This window comes from Aptenodytes patagonicus, chromosome 14 (genome assembly GCF_965638725.1).
Source record: "Aptenodytes patagonicus chromosome 14, bAptPat1.pri.cur, whole genome shotgun sequence".
NCBI lineage: Eukaryota > Metazoa > Chordata > Aves > Sphenisciformes > Spheniscidae > Aptenodytes > Aptenodytes patagonicus.
The window spans coordinates 11,766,573-11,780,418 of NC_134962.1; the positions used below are offsets into that span (position 1 = coordinate 11,766,573).

The following is a 13,846-nucleotide window of genomic DNA, read 5'->3' on the forward strand; positions in this document are numbered from 1 at the left end:
CAAGACCCTACAGGCGGGGGGACTTCGGGAGGGCTCCAGCCCACAGCTTTTGGGAATAAAACCCATGTCAAAGGCTCTCCTCGCCCCCCCCCCGGCTTTGCTTGCTGCTCTTCGTGCCCCAGATCGCTGCTCCCCTCTCTGCCAGCCCCACTCCAAGGAAAAGCCCTCCGGAGGCTGCCAACCCCCGCGGCAGTGCTCGGCGCTGCGCACGGCGTCGCGGCTCAGCCCCGCCGGGCCGGGGCCGAGGCCGGGGCCGGGGCCGGGCTCACCCTCACCCTCACCCTCTCCCTTCCCTTCCCGCAGGGGCGGCGGCGCCCGCGGAGCCCCTCACTCACCCGTGCCGGCCGCGGAGCCGCTCCCCGCCGCGCTACTGGGTCAGGTACGGCGGGCGCGGAGCGGAGCGGCGCGGAGCTGCGCGGGGCGCTGAGCGGTGCGCGGAGCTGCGCGGGGCGGCGCGGGGCGGTGCGCGGAGCGGTGCGCGGCGGCAGCAGCAGCGCTGGGAGGCGGCGGGGCCCCGCGCGGCATTTAACGGGGCGGGGGGAGCGGGGGGGCGGCGGGGCGGGCAACGGCCGCCGCGCCCCGGCCCGGCCCCGGGGCAGCGCTGGGGGGGGGGGGCGCGGGGGGAGGGAGGTCCGGCCGCCCGCCCGCCCCAGCGTGGGGGTGCCCGCGGGCTCCCACCTCCCCCCGCCCCGCGGGTCGTGTCCGTGCAGGTGCCCACGGGCGAGCGGGAGCTGCGCGCAGGTGGAAACGGGGATCGCCAGAGGCGTGCGGCGGCATCGGCATCGAGCTGTGCGCGACCCGGTTATTCACAGCCCTTGCCTGCGGGGAGTGACCGGCCAGGGAGAGGCTGCCGTGTTTTTTCTGTTTTTCTTCTCTTTTTCTCTTTTCTTTTTCTTTTTTCTTTCTTCTTCTTTCTATTTTCTTTTTTCTTTTCTTCCTTTCTTTTTCTTTTTTTCTTTCTTCTTTCTTTTTTCTTTTTTTTCCTTTTTCTTTTTTCTTTTTTCTTTCTTCTTTCTATTTTCTTTTTTCTCTTTTTTCTGTTTTTCTTTTTTCCCTTTTTTCTTTTCTTTTTTCTTTTTTTTTTTTTTTCATCTTCCCCTGCTGTGGTAGTGCACCTGGGAGCCCCCTAAACTCAGAAGGTCCTGAAAAAAGGAGAGTCCAAGCTTAATATCCATTTGAGCTACAGTGCCCTGGGAGTTTAGGAACCTCTGCAGGTAGTGGCTGCAGTGCGGGGAGGTGGGTTTGAACCCGGAAGCTACAGACCAGAGCTCTGAGGGCTGTAGAGGCTCAGGCTGAGCTTCCAGCAAGGTCATCAACTGATGTGCCCTACTGTAGCGATGGAGATCATCAGCAAAGGCTTCTTAGATACCCTGGAATAGATCTTCCCAGCCCTCCACCTCTTCTCAGCACTTAGATCAATCTGGTGGTGGTAGGAACCACCTTTAGTGCTTTATAGGACTGTGTTTTAGTGCTTTAACAGCACTTTCCTTCCTCTTTGCACTAACTTCGACGGCTACATGAGGAACAGAGAACCTTTCTCTGTTGTCTCTCTAACTACATAACCACATTATCTGAATTTTCTAGCAGACGAGCCAATATTGTATTATCAAACTTGGGCATTTTGAGGGTGTTGGTGCTGCTGGGGCAGGCGCAGGGCAGCGAGGAACATGCCTGCGGTGACCACCCCGGCTGGCCCCCGGTCCCCTGCAGAGCTCACCGCCGCAGGGTTTTCGTGCTTCCTGGTCTCAGCTGGTGTTTGCCCTCGGTGTGGCCGATAAATCCCCCAAGCTCAGAAAAGGCTGAATTTCACTTGTGTGTGCAGTGAGGAAAATAGAGGATTTATAAATACCCATGCATATACAAGGGCTTGTGGGTTGGGTTGGTCTGGATTAAAGGAGGTATTGAAAAATGAGGGAAGCCAGAAACTGCAGGCTTCTCATTTCTGTGATTTCTAATGGCTTTTCCTTTTGCATAAACATTGCATTGACTCCATACCCAAGAGCACTGCAGGCATTTTCTCCCCTGCTCTGTACAAAACATAACCCAGACCTCTAAAATGGATATTTTTTATTAGGACGCTTGGTTTTCCCAAGCTGAGGAAAGAACAATTGCCCTCTGTGGCAGCAAGTCCCCAGCAAGCTGCAGGGCAGCCATCTCCTGAGCGAGGCAAACGGCAGCTCCTTCGTGGGGGAAAAGCAGCAAATTAAATCTCTGCGCTTGAATTCAGTGTTACCTGCACATGAGGACACTGTTACCATGAGTTAAAGTTCTTGTATAAAGAGCTGATTTGAAGACCCAGTTTCTAAACAATAGCTGCTGGGATCGTATTTCGGCCTCCTGAGTCCGATACTTTCATTCCCAAGGGACCGAAAAAATCGGATCCCTTCCTCTGCAGACTGAGCTGGTGAACATTGGTGAACTGGAAAGCAGCAGTGCAGAAGGCGGTTTGCTTCTCCCGGTGTCCATAAAGTGCTTTTTCTGCTCCTGCGGTTGCCCAAGGGTGCGCACACACAGGGAGTTGTGGGACTTCCCGGCCTGACCTGCCCTCGCAGAGCAGAAGGTGATGTGGGGACCAGGATACGTCCCACACCATGAGCGTGGCTGTCTCAGCAGGGTCGCGCGACCCAGTGGCAGGGGAAGGCTGAGCTGAAAAGGGCCTTTGGTTGGGTTCTCCCCTGTTTGTGACACAGGCAGGAGCCGTGCCTGCGGCAGGGCAGTCACCCAGGGCGGCAGCCCGGGCGGGAAGGCAGGATGCACCGAGCTGCGGTGCTCTGCGGCGGGAGGTAGCCAGCGATGCATAGCCCTGCCCGACCCACCGGGACCGAGGAAGGAGGAAATGCGTTTCCCGGCTGGAGGCAGGACAAAGCGCTGATTGAGGCCCCCCACGCTCGCTGCTGGGAAGGTGAGGGCTAATTTTCAGCTGCGGTGTTAAACATCAGCTCTCCTAAAATCAGCGTTGTGACTGCAGGGTCTGACCCTACCAAACAAAGCCTCTCAGCGCCTGCCTGGGTTCCCTGCGTGCCCACATAAAACAGCCCTTCACGAGATGGTCCAGCTGTGTGTCTCCTGTAAAAAGCACCCAGGGCACTCCTCCTTTTCTGCTTCATTTCCCATGGAAATGGGAAATGCCCTCCCTGAAGAGGGCACAGCAACACGGCCAGGGCTTGCAAGTACCCACAGGTGCCCTGGGTCTCTCCCACTTCCAACACCAGGGCAGAGCCACCCCAGAGATGCACCTCAAAGTGCGCTCGCACCCTCTCCTGAGGCACATCCTGACCTAAAGTGAGGGAAAAGCCTCGGCCGTAAGCAATGCCAGGCTGAGCAGGGAGGAGGAGAGGCTTACAAAAAATCAGCGTAGGAGAAAGGTGGTGGCTTCCCCCTTACTCCCCCCCGCTTCCACATAATGCCTAACTGTGTGCGAGAGCAGTCGAGTCCCAGCTGAGACCTCAGGCTCTGAAAAGGAAGCTTTTAACGTCAGCTCTAAGAGCCCGGCCCGTGCGGTGTTGCTAACATGACACTGAACTAACACTGCACTACAATCAAAGCATTTTAATAATTTAATATAATAAATGTCAGAAGGAGTGAATAATTCCCTGTAACCCTGAGGAGGCTGTAGGTGCCAGAAGGAGCCAAGTGGGTATATTGAGCTGCTTTAGCAATAGTCCTTTGACTCTCTGAAGGTAAATTTAAACCAGATGATGGATGCTGGGTGGTCACCTCAGTGGGCAGAATGGCAAGCACTGTTCAGAAATGCGTCACTGAAACAATTTAGCCCCCAAATTTGGAAGGCAATGGCTGCAGAGAACAGACAAAGAAAAGAAAAACAGGTTTCTCAGTAGTCATTCCTCCAGCTAGATATCAAATCTGAAGAACTGCGGTCTGTTTACCTGCCTTTGGCATGCATGTTCCCACTTTGAGCAGTAAATAGCATGTGGATAATTATTCCAGAAGGCTCTTTAATAAGCTCCGGGCAGTAACCCACGTGCCTCTGGTATTACGTACGGATGGCAGGGAGCAGTGATACCTGCACAAGCCTGGCCCTGCCCCGAGCCGGTGCCGCGGGAGGCTCTGCGGAGCAGGCATTGCTGCTGGCCACGCTGTCAGCACACGTCTTAATCCACAGGTTTTGGCAATTTGCTCCCGAACACTCCCTGCCGCTGCCTGGCCTCGGTACCAGGCTGTTCCTTATTCTGCCGATGGGTTAATGGGAGAGGCTCCCTCCAGCAGCTCCCAGCCCAGCGGCTCCGTGGGGATCGGTGCTTCCCAGGCGGACCCAAGCTAAACGGATGGGCGCTGGTGAGCACGTCGGTGCTGGTGGGTGACAGTAACGGGGATGGAGCATGTGTCCCTGCAGCTGAGACACGAGCAAGGACCCAAAGCTACGCTCCTCATTTTGCACTGAATACTGAACAATGGGACTCACCAGGAGAAAATTCACACACCCAGCCTGGTTCTCCCCTGCTCTGTGCCCATTGTCTCTGACAAACTGAGGGCAAAATGCTACTGAACGGAGCCAGCAAGGTTTAGTACTCATTTTTCACCATGTTGTATTAGTGTAAAAGAATTGCCAAGGTCAGGCCAGTGGACAGCCTTTTCCATGTTTATCCTGATCGCAATCACTAGTTCTGTTAAAAAAAAAAAAAAAAAAAAAAAAAAGACAGACTTTTGCAGAGAAATTCCCAAATGGTGCTTTTAGATGAAGGGAAAAATAGCAAAAGCGGATCAAAGCTGAAATCACAATATTGCTTGGCAGCAAAGGAGTGAGACAGCTGCAGATTGCCATTATGGAAAAAGATTAAATAACTTTCTTATGGGACCTCTTTGGCTGTGCAAAGATATAAACCAGTCAGTAGATAGTCTCACTGAAAAACTTCACTCCAGCCTTTCTAAGTAACTCATCCTAGAGAGGGCACTGGTGGGATGCTGGCTGGTAAAGCTCAACTTCAGCGTGCCAGGGCAGGAGTCTCCCAGCCCCACGATGGAGAGTCGGAGGGAACTGATCCAGCCTCGTCACAGGAGCCGTTAAGGGTGATCCGAGGGTCTGTCTGGCAAAGGAGCTACGGCTGGCTTGCCGTGAGTGCCGGCCGGGACGAGCCATGGCTGAGCCCAGAGCCGTGTGCTGGCAGCAGTGCTGGGGCTGCCGCGGGGAGAGGAGCTCGGTTGCAGCGCGTGCTCTGCAAGCCGTGCTCTGCAGTCCAGAACAGGCTTGCCGTGGCCATAATACATTCATTTCTCAGACACAGAGCGGCAGCTAATGCTGTGGGTGACACTGGCACCAGCTGTAAATCTGATTTTGGCAGAGCTCTGTTGATTTATGCTTGCTGGTGATCCGGCTAACACGTCTAGGATAAAGAATTGAGAACAAGGAGGGCAGGAGATTATGTTGCCCATCTAATAACCGAACACGGCAATGATGGGAAAATCTGTGGAGTGCAAAGCATCAGGTCCCCATGGAACTACCCAGAGGAGATGCTGGGTAAATATTTGCTTGTATGGGAGACAAGTTTGTCTTCCACGCACAAACAGGAGAGCATCAGCTCCATCCACAATGTGAGAAAGCTGGAAGTGAAGGGAAGTAAGTTTAAGGCTAACTGTAATGTGGGTTCTAGAAGCTGTAAAGGGCACAGCCTCTTCAAAATACACATATTGCACTGGGAAGAGCAAAACTGGCTGATGAACTCTTCTAAAAGGCTGCTTGGGATGGCAGTGTGGCTGCTTCTCTCCTTGGGAGCTTGCTCTGGCCTCTGAGCTCAGCAAGAGCTCACCATAACCTGCCTTGGGGTGCTTGGCAGGACCAGATTTACCTCTCTTCACACATCTGTTTATGCCCTCAACTATTCTCCATTTCTAGCCCATTTAAGAGGAAGAGAGACTGTTTTTAATGGCGATGCTCCACTGTGTACCTCTTGCAAGATTTTCCCTGGGTGGCCATGGCTGATGCCCCCCATCCTCACCTCTTCTCCTCTGAGCGATCCCCCAGCGCTGCCTGCAGTCCCTGGCCGCTTGCTCCCGGTGGCTCAGCAGTGTGTTTGCAGCTCTGGTTGGGGCTTCCCAGCCTTCTCTGGCCACTGCTGTTTCTCTCTGTCTCCAATGCGAGGCCATCGCTGTGTGGAGAGGTCATGAGTGAACCCCAGCAGCCTTGGGAGGGTCAAGAGCCAGAGTCTGAAGCCAGTTTCCATACAGCTTTCTCTCTCCTGAGGCTGCTGGATCTTGTTTGCGTCTGATGCTCATTCAAGTGGGTCCAAAACCATCCCCTGGGCATGCAGAGTAGAAACGCATTTGAAACGTTGTCCAAATACCAGCAGGCCCGAACACCCCTTTGGAGCAAGTCAAGGGAGCTCGGCGCATGGAAGAAGTAAGCTCAGGCTTAAGTCAAGACCTTTTCATAACCAGTGAGGATGCGTCCCCTTGGTAGGAGCAATTTCTCTTGAGTGTGCCCAGCTGCCACGTCCCAGACATGGGCAGATGTGCCAACGAGGGGCTCCTGCCCAGGCAACACCCCTTCCCTCTCCTCTGGTTTCCTCTTGCCCAGCCAAAGGGCTTTCAGTAGGGCAGGAGCTGATGTTCTTCAGATGGGCAGTCTCACCTCCTCTGAAAGCAAGTCAGCACCACAAAAGGTCTCCCCAGTAGACACCCCATAACTCTTCCCCCCTCCCATCCCCCAGTTCTTGCACACGTGTCCCAGGTGGCAGAGCAGGGCACCTGGGGCTTGGATCCACCTCATCTCTCTCCAGCCAGTTAATGCCCAACCTGCTAAGTTAGCAGAGTTAAATGCTGGGTGCATGGGAACTCCTTCTAGTTAATAGAGCAGAAAGAATCGGCAAAACCACCCACTTAGGTCTTGGAGAAAAATGCAGCTATTTTCACCCAACAGCCCTTGCAGAAGCCAACGAGCAGCTGCTCCTTGCGTGTCAGCTCCCCAGCTGCACTCACGGCTCAGCAGCATTGTTTCCCAATTCACCAACAAGCACATCAGGTGGAAAAACAAATTAAAAATCAATTAGGGCATTGCCGCCATTGTGTGGGACTGGAAGTCTTAGAAATGCACGTTTCAGAGCTGTAAACATAGTGCCCTGTGTGTGTGTTTGATTGAAAACTGATGAAGCAGTTATTCAGTTATCCAAACTTTGTGTTTTTCAGTGTCAACCCCAGTCTTACAGCAGCTGAGATGCTCTCTGATCTCCAGTGCTTTCCGATGGGAAAGCCTCTCCACCTTCCCCACCCGTCAGGCTGGTCAGGGAGGGTGCTCCAGGCTCCCTGCTCGGCGTAGGGCTGGTAGGGCAAGGCAAGGAGCCCAGTTCTGGTGTTACAGTGCTGGGGGACCTCTGTCTTGTAGATCCAACCCGTACCAAACCAACCTGCTTCGAGACGGTGTGCGGAGGTACCTGCAGCTGCCGGCAGACCAGACAGTATTGATACTGCACGCCAAAGTCGCACAGAAGTCGTACGGCAATGAAAAAAGGTAGGAGACGGCTCCAGCTTCTCTGACAGCCACTTCCAAACCCAGCTACCTAAAGCTCGATTTCAGCCTTGCTAGATTTCTCTGATTTAAGCTGGTGAAGCAAATGATTTGACACCCCCCCCTCTCCATCCATTCATGACCCCTTTGCATCTAAAACTACTGTTTAGTCTTGAACTAAGGATATTAACCCTCCACCTGCATCCATCCCAGTTAGACATTCCCAATGGTTAGGTTCCTCCCGTGGCGTAATGGAGATCAGAAAGATGAAGTGAAAGAAGGAAATAAACTATTCAAGAAGAAGAGGAAAGGTTAGTGTTTTAAGTGCTCTGGAAATCTTGTCTTAAAATCTGAACGGCTACAGCAGGGACTGGGGTGTTTCCATCAATGCCCACGGTCTCCAAAAAGCTGCTATTTTTGAAAAATCTTTCCTGCACTGCAAAAACACTTCGAGGTTCTGGCTTGAATCTCAAAATTGCTACTCCTGGGCAGTGACATCAGACTGTGGCAGTGTAATGTAATTAATCCTCCATTAATCCTTGTGATATAAATAATCCTGTTATTACCGAGTGTGGAGTAGCTATGAGGCGACGAGCTCTACCTCTAAGGCATAACCGCACCCAGACCCCAGCGACCCCAGGAGACAGCTCTAAGCTGGGCTGACTGTGCCTACAAAGTCCTCATCACATCCAGCCTCCTGCCAGGGGCTGCTGGTCCACAGGTAAAGGTTTTATTTTGGGATGGGGTCTCCCAGCCAGGAGGGAAGCCCCCGTATCGCTGAGCTTTCAGAACAGCCTCCTCCCCCTGCTCCGGACCCCATGCAAGGGATGAGCGTGAAAATCAGATGCCAGGTCTGAAGAGGGAGAGAAAAGCAGCACAGAGCTCCCAGCTTAAAGTTTAAAGGTGCTGGTGCCGTTTTCCTTCATGGTGGGAGTCAGGGGCCCGTGCTGTGCATGACTTGTTCAAATAAATCTGTATCCAGGACTTTAGGGCTCTGAAATATCCACCCCCCTGCACCGGTGTTTTCTCTGCTAGTGCTTTACCCAGTATCAATAGAGGATGAATTTGCACCATTCACACAAGTGCAAAGACAGTGGAAACCCAAATAAAAGACAGGAAAATAGGTTTCCAAAACCCTGGCTATAGATTTATTTGCGTTGGGCTCCAAATCTGGCTGTGAATGCAAACTCTGTTCCCGACCTGCCGAAACTCCCACATGGCAGGCGGGCAGAGGCAGGGGGCCCGATACCCCCTTGGCTCCGGGCAGGAGGGGGCCAAGGCGCCCCATCCTCCCCTCCCGGGGCCATCCCATGGCCGATGGGCCTGTGGCCACCAGCGGCACCAATCAATGTGGCAGCCACCCGGACGCTGCGGCTGGAGGCAGCCAGCGCAGAGCAGAGAGGCTGAGACAGCTGCTTCAGCAGAGCCCGATTCCTCCCACCAGCCCTGCCCGCACCCCCCAACCAGGGGGTCCCCAGCCCCTCACTGCAGCACCACGTACCTCCCAGGGTGCAGGGTTGCTCCCGGCACCGGTGAGCCCTGGGTGAAGGTCTCCGCTCTCAGCGCAGCCGTCCCGTCACCCCCGAGCACCTTTTCTGGATGCTGAAGTGCAGTAAGAAAACGTCCTCTTGTCTTTGCAGGTTTTTCTGCCCCCCACCTTGCGTTTACCTGAGCGGGCCGGGATGGAAGTTAAAACAGGAGCAGATAAAAGGTAAGCACTGGGCAGCAGCCCTGGACCTCTCCTCCCTCCCTTCCCGTGCTGTGGAGAGCTGTCCTCCACCTCTGCAAAGGGGAGAGTGACCCAGTTTATTTTATCTTTGCCCCCCCCAAGTTCCTCTTTCCCCCTCGAGGCTGAGCCCGCTGCGGTCCAGACCCGGGGAGGGCTGGAACCTGGGCCACCCACCGCGCCAGGAAGAGCCGAGCTCAAGCTCGTGCCTGCACGGGGGCTGGAGGGTGCTTCTCCCCATCTCTTCCAGCCAGAGACCTGGGAGAGGCGGGTTTTCGGGTGTGTGGGTACATGGGACTGGACAGCATGGGCAGCAACCTGATGGAGACCCAGAAGCTCAGCTTTGAGGAGCAGCCAGACGCGAAGGTAAAGCCTGATGCTCCCTGGGGCTGTGCGGTGGCACCCCATGGGGACCCCACTCATGCATGGGCTGGCTGTCCCTGGTGTCACCCCACGCCCTGGCATGTCGCATCATCCCCTTCCTCGGGATGTCGTGGTCCTTCCTTCCTAGCCATCGCTCCCTGCTCCTGCTCTGCCACCCTGTTGTGGCACGGGTGGCAGCCCGAGCAGCCGGGCAGGCTCCCCTGCCTTGCAAAGAGCCCCATCTTTCTTCGGCACCATCTTTTCAGGTTGACCACCCTGTGGCAGGCAAGCTGCCAAAATTTGCACAGCTCCTTCAGCCCTGGTACCTTCTCCCAGTGAGCAGCACTGCTGCTTATCGCTGTGCAGATAAACAGCTAAAAATAACCCCGATGGATCCCAAAGTTCAAGAGCTTCAGCAGAGCTCTGGCATCTTTTGATAGGGGGAAAAAAGAAGTAAAAGCATTATCTGGGGTCCCCGAAGAGCGCGGGGTCTGAGTCAGGCCAGAAACCTTACAAAAAGAGCCTTTGTTTGCAGTGCTTGCGTTGCTGCTAAGGCACGGCATATCGGCCAGGACGGCGGGGAAACCATAAACCCAGGGCGATTTCTCATGTTATGTGGGATAAATCACACGTGAACATTCATTTCCATGAGGAATTCTCTGCCCCCAGTGTAAATAAAGCCTCTGCTGATCCCCAGCTCTTCATTCCACCTGTAATAACATCTCCGGTCGTTTCCCCCTTTAAATGAACCTGGGACTCTTTGAAAGGGCTCTATTATGTCCTTGCGGGGCGGTGAGGAGGGTGAGGAGGGCGAGGAAGGCTGGCGGGGCTGGGCTGGAGCTGCCGGCAGCCCCTCTGTGCCCTTGGCAGGGTTTCAGCTGTGCCAAGGCACTGTACATCTCGGATGCGGACAAGCGCAAGCATTTCCGCCTGGTCCTGAAGCTCTTCTTCAGCAACGGGCAGGAGATTGGCACCTTCCACAGCAAGCTGATCAAGGTCATCTCCAAGCCCTCGCAGAAGAAGCAGTCACTGAAGAACACGGACCGTGCGTACGGGGATGGCTCTGCGGGGAGGAAAGCGGGTGCGAGCCCAGGGTGGGATGCTCTCTGAGTGCTCACAGCTTGGCTCCAGAGTGGTCTGGGCACCCCCAAAAGAGGGGGAATGTATCTGGGCATATTGACGCCTCTTTTCTGAAGGGTTCACCCACCACAATGCGTAACACCCTGATGCCAGTGTGCTCCCCACACCATGGGCTTCACCTGCACCTTTGAAAAGCCCAGCTGGGCTGGCACTCGCATACAGAGAAAGGCAGCCGGGAGGGTGCTGGTTCCTGCTGGGCTGGTTACACCGGTAACCAGGACTTGTCTTCTCTTGGCTTGACAAAGCCATAGTTCAAGCCACGCGCAGACCTGACAAGTGCTAACCCAGCCACCTCTCCCCGCAGTCTGCATCTCCTCGGGCTCCAAAGTCTCCCTCTTCAACCGCCTGCGCTCCCAGACTGTCAGCACCCGCTACCTCTCCGTTGAGGGGGGAGCCTTCATCGCCAGCGCCAGGCAGTGGGCAGCCTTCACCCTCCACCTGGGTAAGGAGCCTCGCGGGGCCGCTGACACCAGCCATGCCCAGGGCTGCCTGCCTCCAGCCCTGGTTCTCCTCTCCTGCAAAGCCAGTTCTTAGGGGCAAAAGGGGTGGGAAATAGCTTGGGGATGTGGGAAGCTGGCTCAGATCTCACCTCTGCCTGGTGTTCCTGGTGTGTCTCTGGAGCTGATGGCTGTTTCCCACTGGCTTTGAGGGTTGGCATCATGCCCTGAGAGCACATGGGCTGTGACCAGGGCAGCAAGAGCTGTACCAGTCTGGAGGCTCACGAATCCAGGCAAGTTACTTGCCTGGAAGAGGCCAGACGCCAGCAGCATCCCTGCCCACGCTGCCTCTGGTGGTGTCCCTGCGAGGTACCGCATCCCAGTCCCGCTCTCCCATGCTGGGCTCCCTGGGAGCAGTGGTCTCTCCAAGCAGTGAGCACCTGCAGAGCAGAGAAAGCAGTAAGAAAGCACTGGGAGAACGACCAGACCTGTGCATAGCAAGGCAGCCCAGGTTAACCTGCTCCCTGGCCACTCGGGGTGGTGACTCTGCCTCTCTCTTTCCCACCAAGCCGATGAGTGCTGCGCTCGGAGCGAGTTCCCCCCGCGGGAAGGGTATATCCACTATGGCTCTGTGGTCCAGCTCGTCTGCACGGCCACCGGCATCACCCTGCCTCCCCTGGTAAGCCGCCATCCCCACGGATGTCAGGCACATGGACCTGGCCGCTCTGTGCCTCTGAGCGAGGGGTACCATCCCTGGGATGATGCTGCCACCCTGCAGATCATCCGGAAGGTGACGAAGCAGTACGCCCTGCTGGACGTGGACGAGCCCATCTCCCAGCTCCACAAATGTGCCTTCCAGTTCCAGGGCAGCGACCGCATGTACCTGTGTCTCTCCACGGAGAAAGTGATCCAGTTCCAGGTACGGCAGCACAAGGAGGGACTGAGGACCCCCGGGGTGCTCCCCATCCTCTCTCCAAGCTCCTCTGTGTTGCTGCTGGCTGGGGAACATGTCACCAGGAGGGGTCTTCCAGCAAAGGGGAGTTTCGTCCAAATTAAGGTCAGAATTGCTGCAAAGCCATCTGCCTCCGGCTTGCCTGCTTTGGTGGGGACATCGTCACTGAGGTCTTTGCAAAGGCATCACGATCCCCATTTCCCAGCAAGCAAAGCAGAGGCACCAAGTTGCTTGCTGGAACCAAGACGCCGGGGGCAGAAGCCAGGCATCCTGGCCCCGCTCCTCTGCTGTCCCCGCTGCGGCGTGTTTGGAGCTGTGACACTCTCCGCAGGCATCTCCCTGCCCGAAGGAAGCCAACCGGGAGCTGCTGAACGACGGCTCCTGCTGGACCATCATCGGCACCGAGACGGTGGAGTACACCTTCAGCGAGAGCCTGGCCTGCGTCTGCGAGCCCGTCAGCCCCGTGCCGCTCATCACTGCCCTGCAGGTAGGCACAGTGCCGGCCGCCAGCCACCCCCGCCTCTCCATCACCTGCCTCCGTCATGGCTCCTGCTGCTGAGCCCTTGCACCCGCGCTCAGCATCTCCCGGTTTTGGGATGCTGTGGGATTGCCCGGGTCTGGATTGCTGCAGCGGGGATGGGACACACGGGCAGAGCATCCTGTGGGAGAAGGAGTCTGGCTCATTCCATCACGTAACACACTGCCACGCACTCTGTCACAGCTCACAGGCGGCGGGGACGTGGCCATGCTGGAGGTGCAGGGAGAGTATTTCCACGCACACCTCAAGGTCTGGTTTGGAGATGTGGAAGCAGAGACTATGTACAGGTAACATGGCCGAGGGGGCCAGGGAGCAGGCAGGGAATGGCAGCCGGGTTTGGGCAGTGCTGGGCAGCTCTGGGAGGGATGAGGCTGCCGACCTTGGGGACGGGGCACTTGCACTGCCCCTTCTGTGGGACCAAGCACGAGCATTGCAAGGAGAGGCAGGGATGAGTCTGGCTGGTGCCTGCTGGCTCTGGATGCGGTCTGGGGATAGCAGTGGACAATGGACATGGGGACCTTGGGGGCTGCAAAGAAGCAAGCAACCCTGGCAGAGGGGAACGAAACACTGGAGAGGAGAGGGGAAACCGGCCAGAGGCTTCATGCTGAGCTCCAGGCTGGAGAAGACATGCCAGCACTCACTGCTGGCCACTCCTGTGCCGGGCCCTCCCAGGTTAATGCATGTTTTCCTCTCCTGTGCTGTTCCCAGGAGCCCCAAGTCCCTCGTGTGTGTCGTCCCTGACGTCTCTGCCTTCGGCAGTGACTGGAGGTGGCTGCGATACCCCATCACGGTCCCACTCCTGCTGATCAGGGACGATGGCCTCATCTACTCCAGCTCATTCACGTTCACCTACACCCCGGAGCAGAGCTTCATCCCAGGGCAGCAGGTCCTTTCGGACGTCCCCCAGGACTCAGACAAATTACTTGACAGCATCCATCAGGAGTTCACCAGGACCAACTTCCACCTCTTCATGCAGAGCTAGCAAGCTGGTCGGGCAGAGGCTCGGCCTTGCCGCCGGCCCCAGGGAAGGGGAAAAGCCGTGAGCCATGCCAGGGGTCCCCATCCGGGGCTCGGGGTGGCCCCGCTGAAGGGTCCTCCCCACGCATCGAATGCCCACTGTGTCACTGTGATTTGCTGACTTGTCTCTTCATGGCAGCATCTGACCCTGCTGAGATCTCACATGAGAGCGTCAATAAATCAGGCTTCAAGGACTCTACTGATTCAATTGCTT

At 56.1% G+C, this 13,846-nt stretch overlaps 2 protein-coding genes across 2 annotated transcripts in view; one reads left to right on the forward strand and one right to left on the reverse strand.

Moving 5' to 3' along the window:
* MATN4 (matrilin 4) overlaps window positions 1-404 on the reverse strand; it is an 18,498-nt gene extending 18,094 nt beyond the window's left edge. Inside the window, exon 1 of the mRNA XM_076351955.1 lies at window positions 336-404. The gene's annotated coding sequence lies outside the window, so the exon portion shown is untranslated. The remainder of the gene's footprint in view (window positions 1-335) is intronic.
* RBPJL (recombination signal binding protein for immunoglobulin kappa J region like) overlaps window positions 1-13,643 on the forward strand; it is a 21,602-nt gene extending 7,959 nt beyond the window's left edge. The window contains exons 2-12 of the mRNA XM_076352410.1: window positions 304-379; window positions 7,337-7,462; window positions 9,100-9,170; window positions 9,436-9,551; window positions 10,419-10,593; window positions 10,993-11,130; window positions 11,695-11,804; window positions 11,904-12,044; window positions 12,409-12,564; window positions 12,799-12,902; window positions 13,324-13,643. Coding sequence (XP_076208525.1) covers window positions 304-379; window positions 7,337-7,462; window positions 9,100-9,170; window positions 9,436-9,551; window positions 10,419-10,593; window positions 10,993-11,130; window positions 11,695-11,804; window positions 11,904-12,044; window positions 12,409-12,564; window positions 12,799-12,902; window positions 13,324-13,597 — 1,487 coding nt within the window. The 3' untranslated portion in view covers window positions 13,598-13,643. The remainder of the gene's footprint in view (window positions 1-303; window positions 380-7,336; window positions 7,463-9,099; window positions 9,171-9,435; window positions 9,552-10,418; window positions 10,594-10,992; window positions 11,131-11,694; window positions 11,805-11,903; window positions 12,045-12,408; window positions 12,565-12,798; window positions 12,903-13,323) is intronic.
* Window positions 13,644-13,846: the final 203 nt, after the last annotated feature.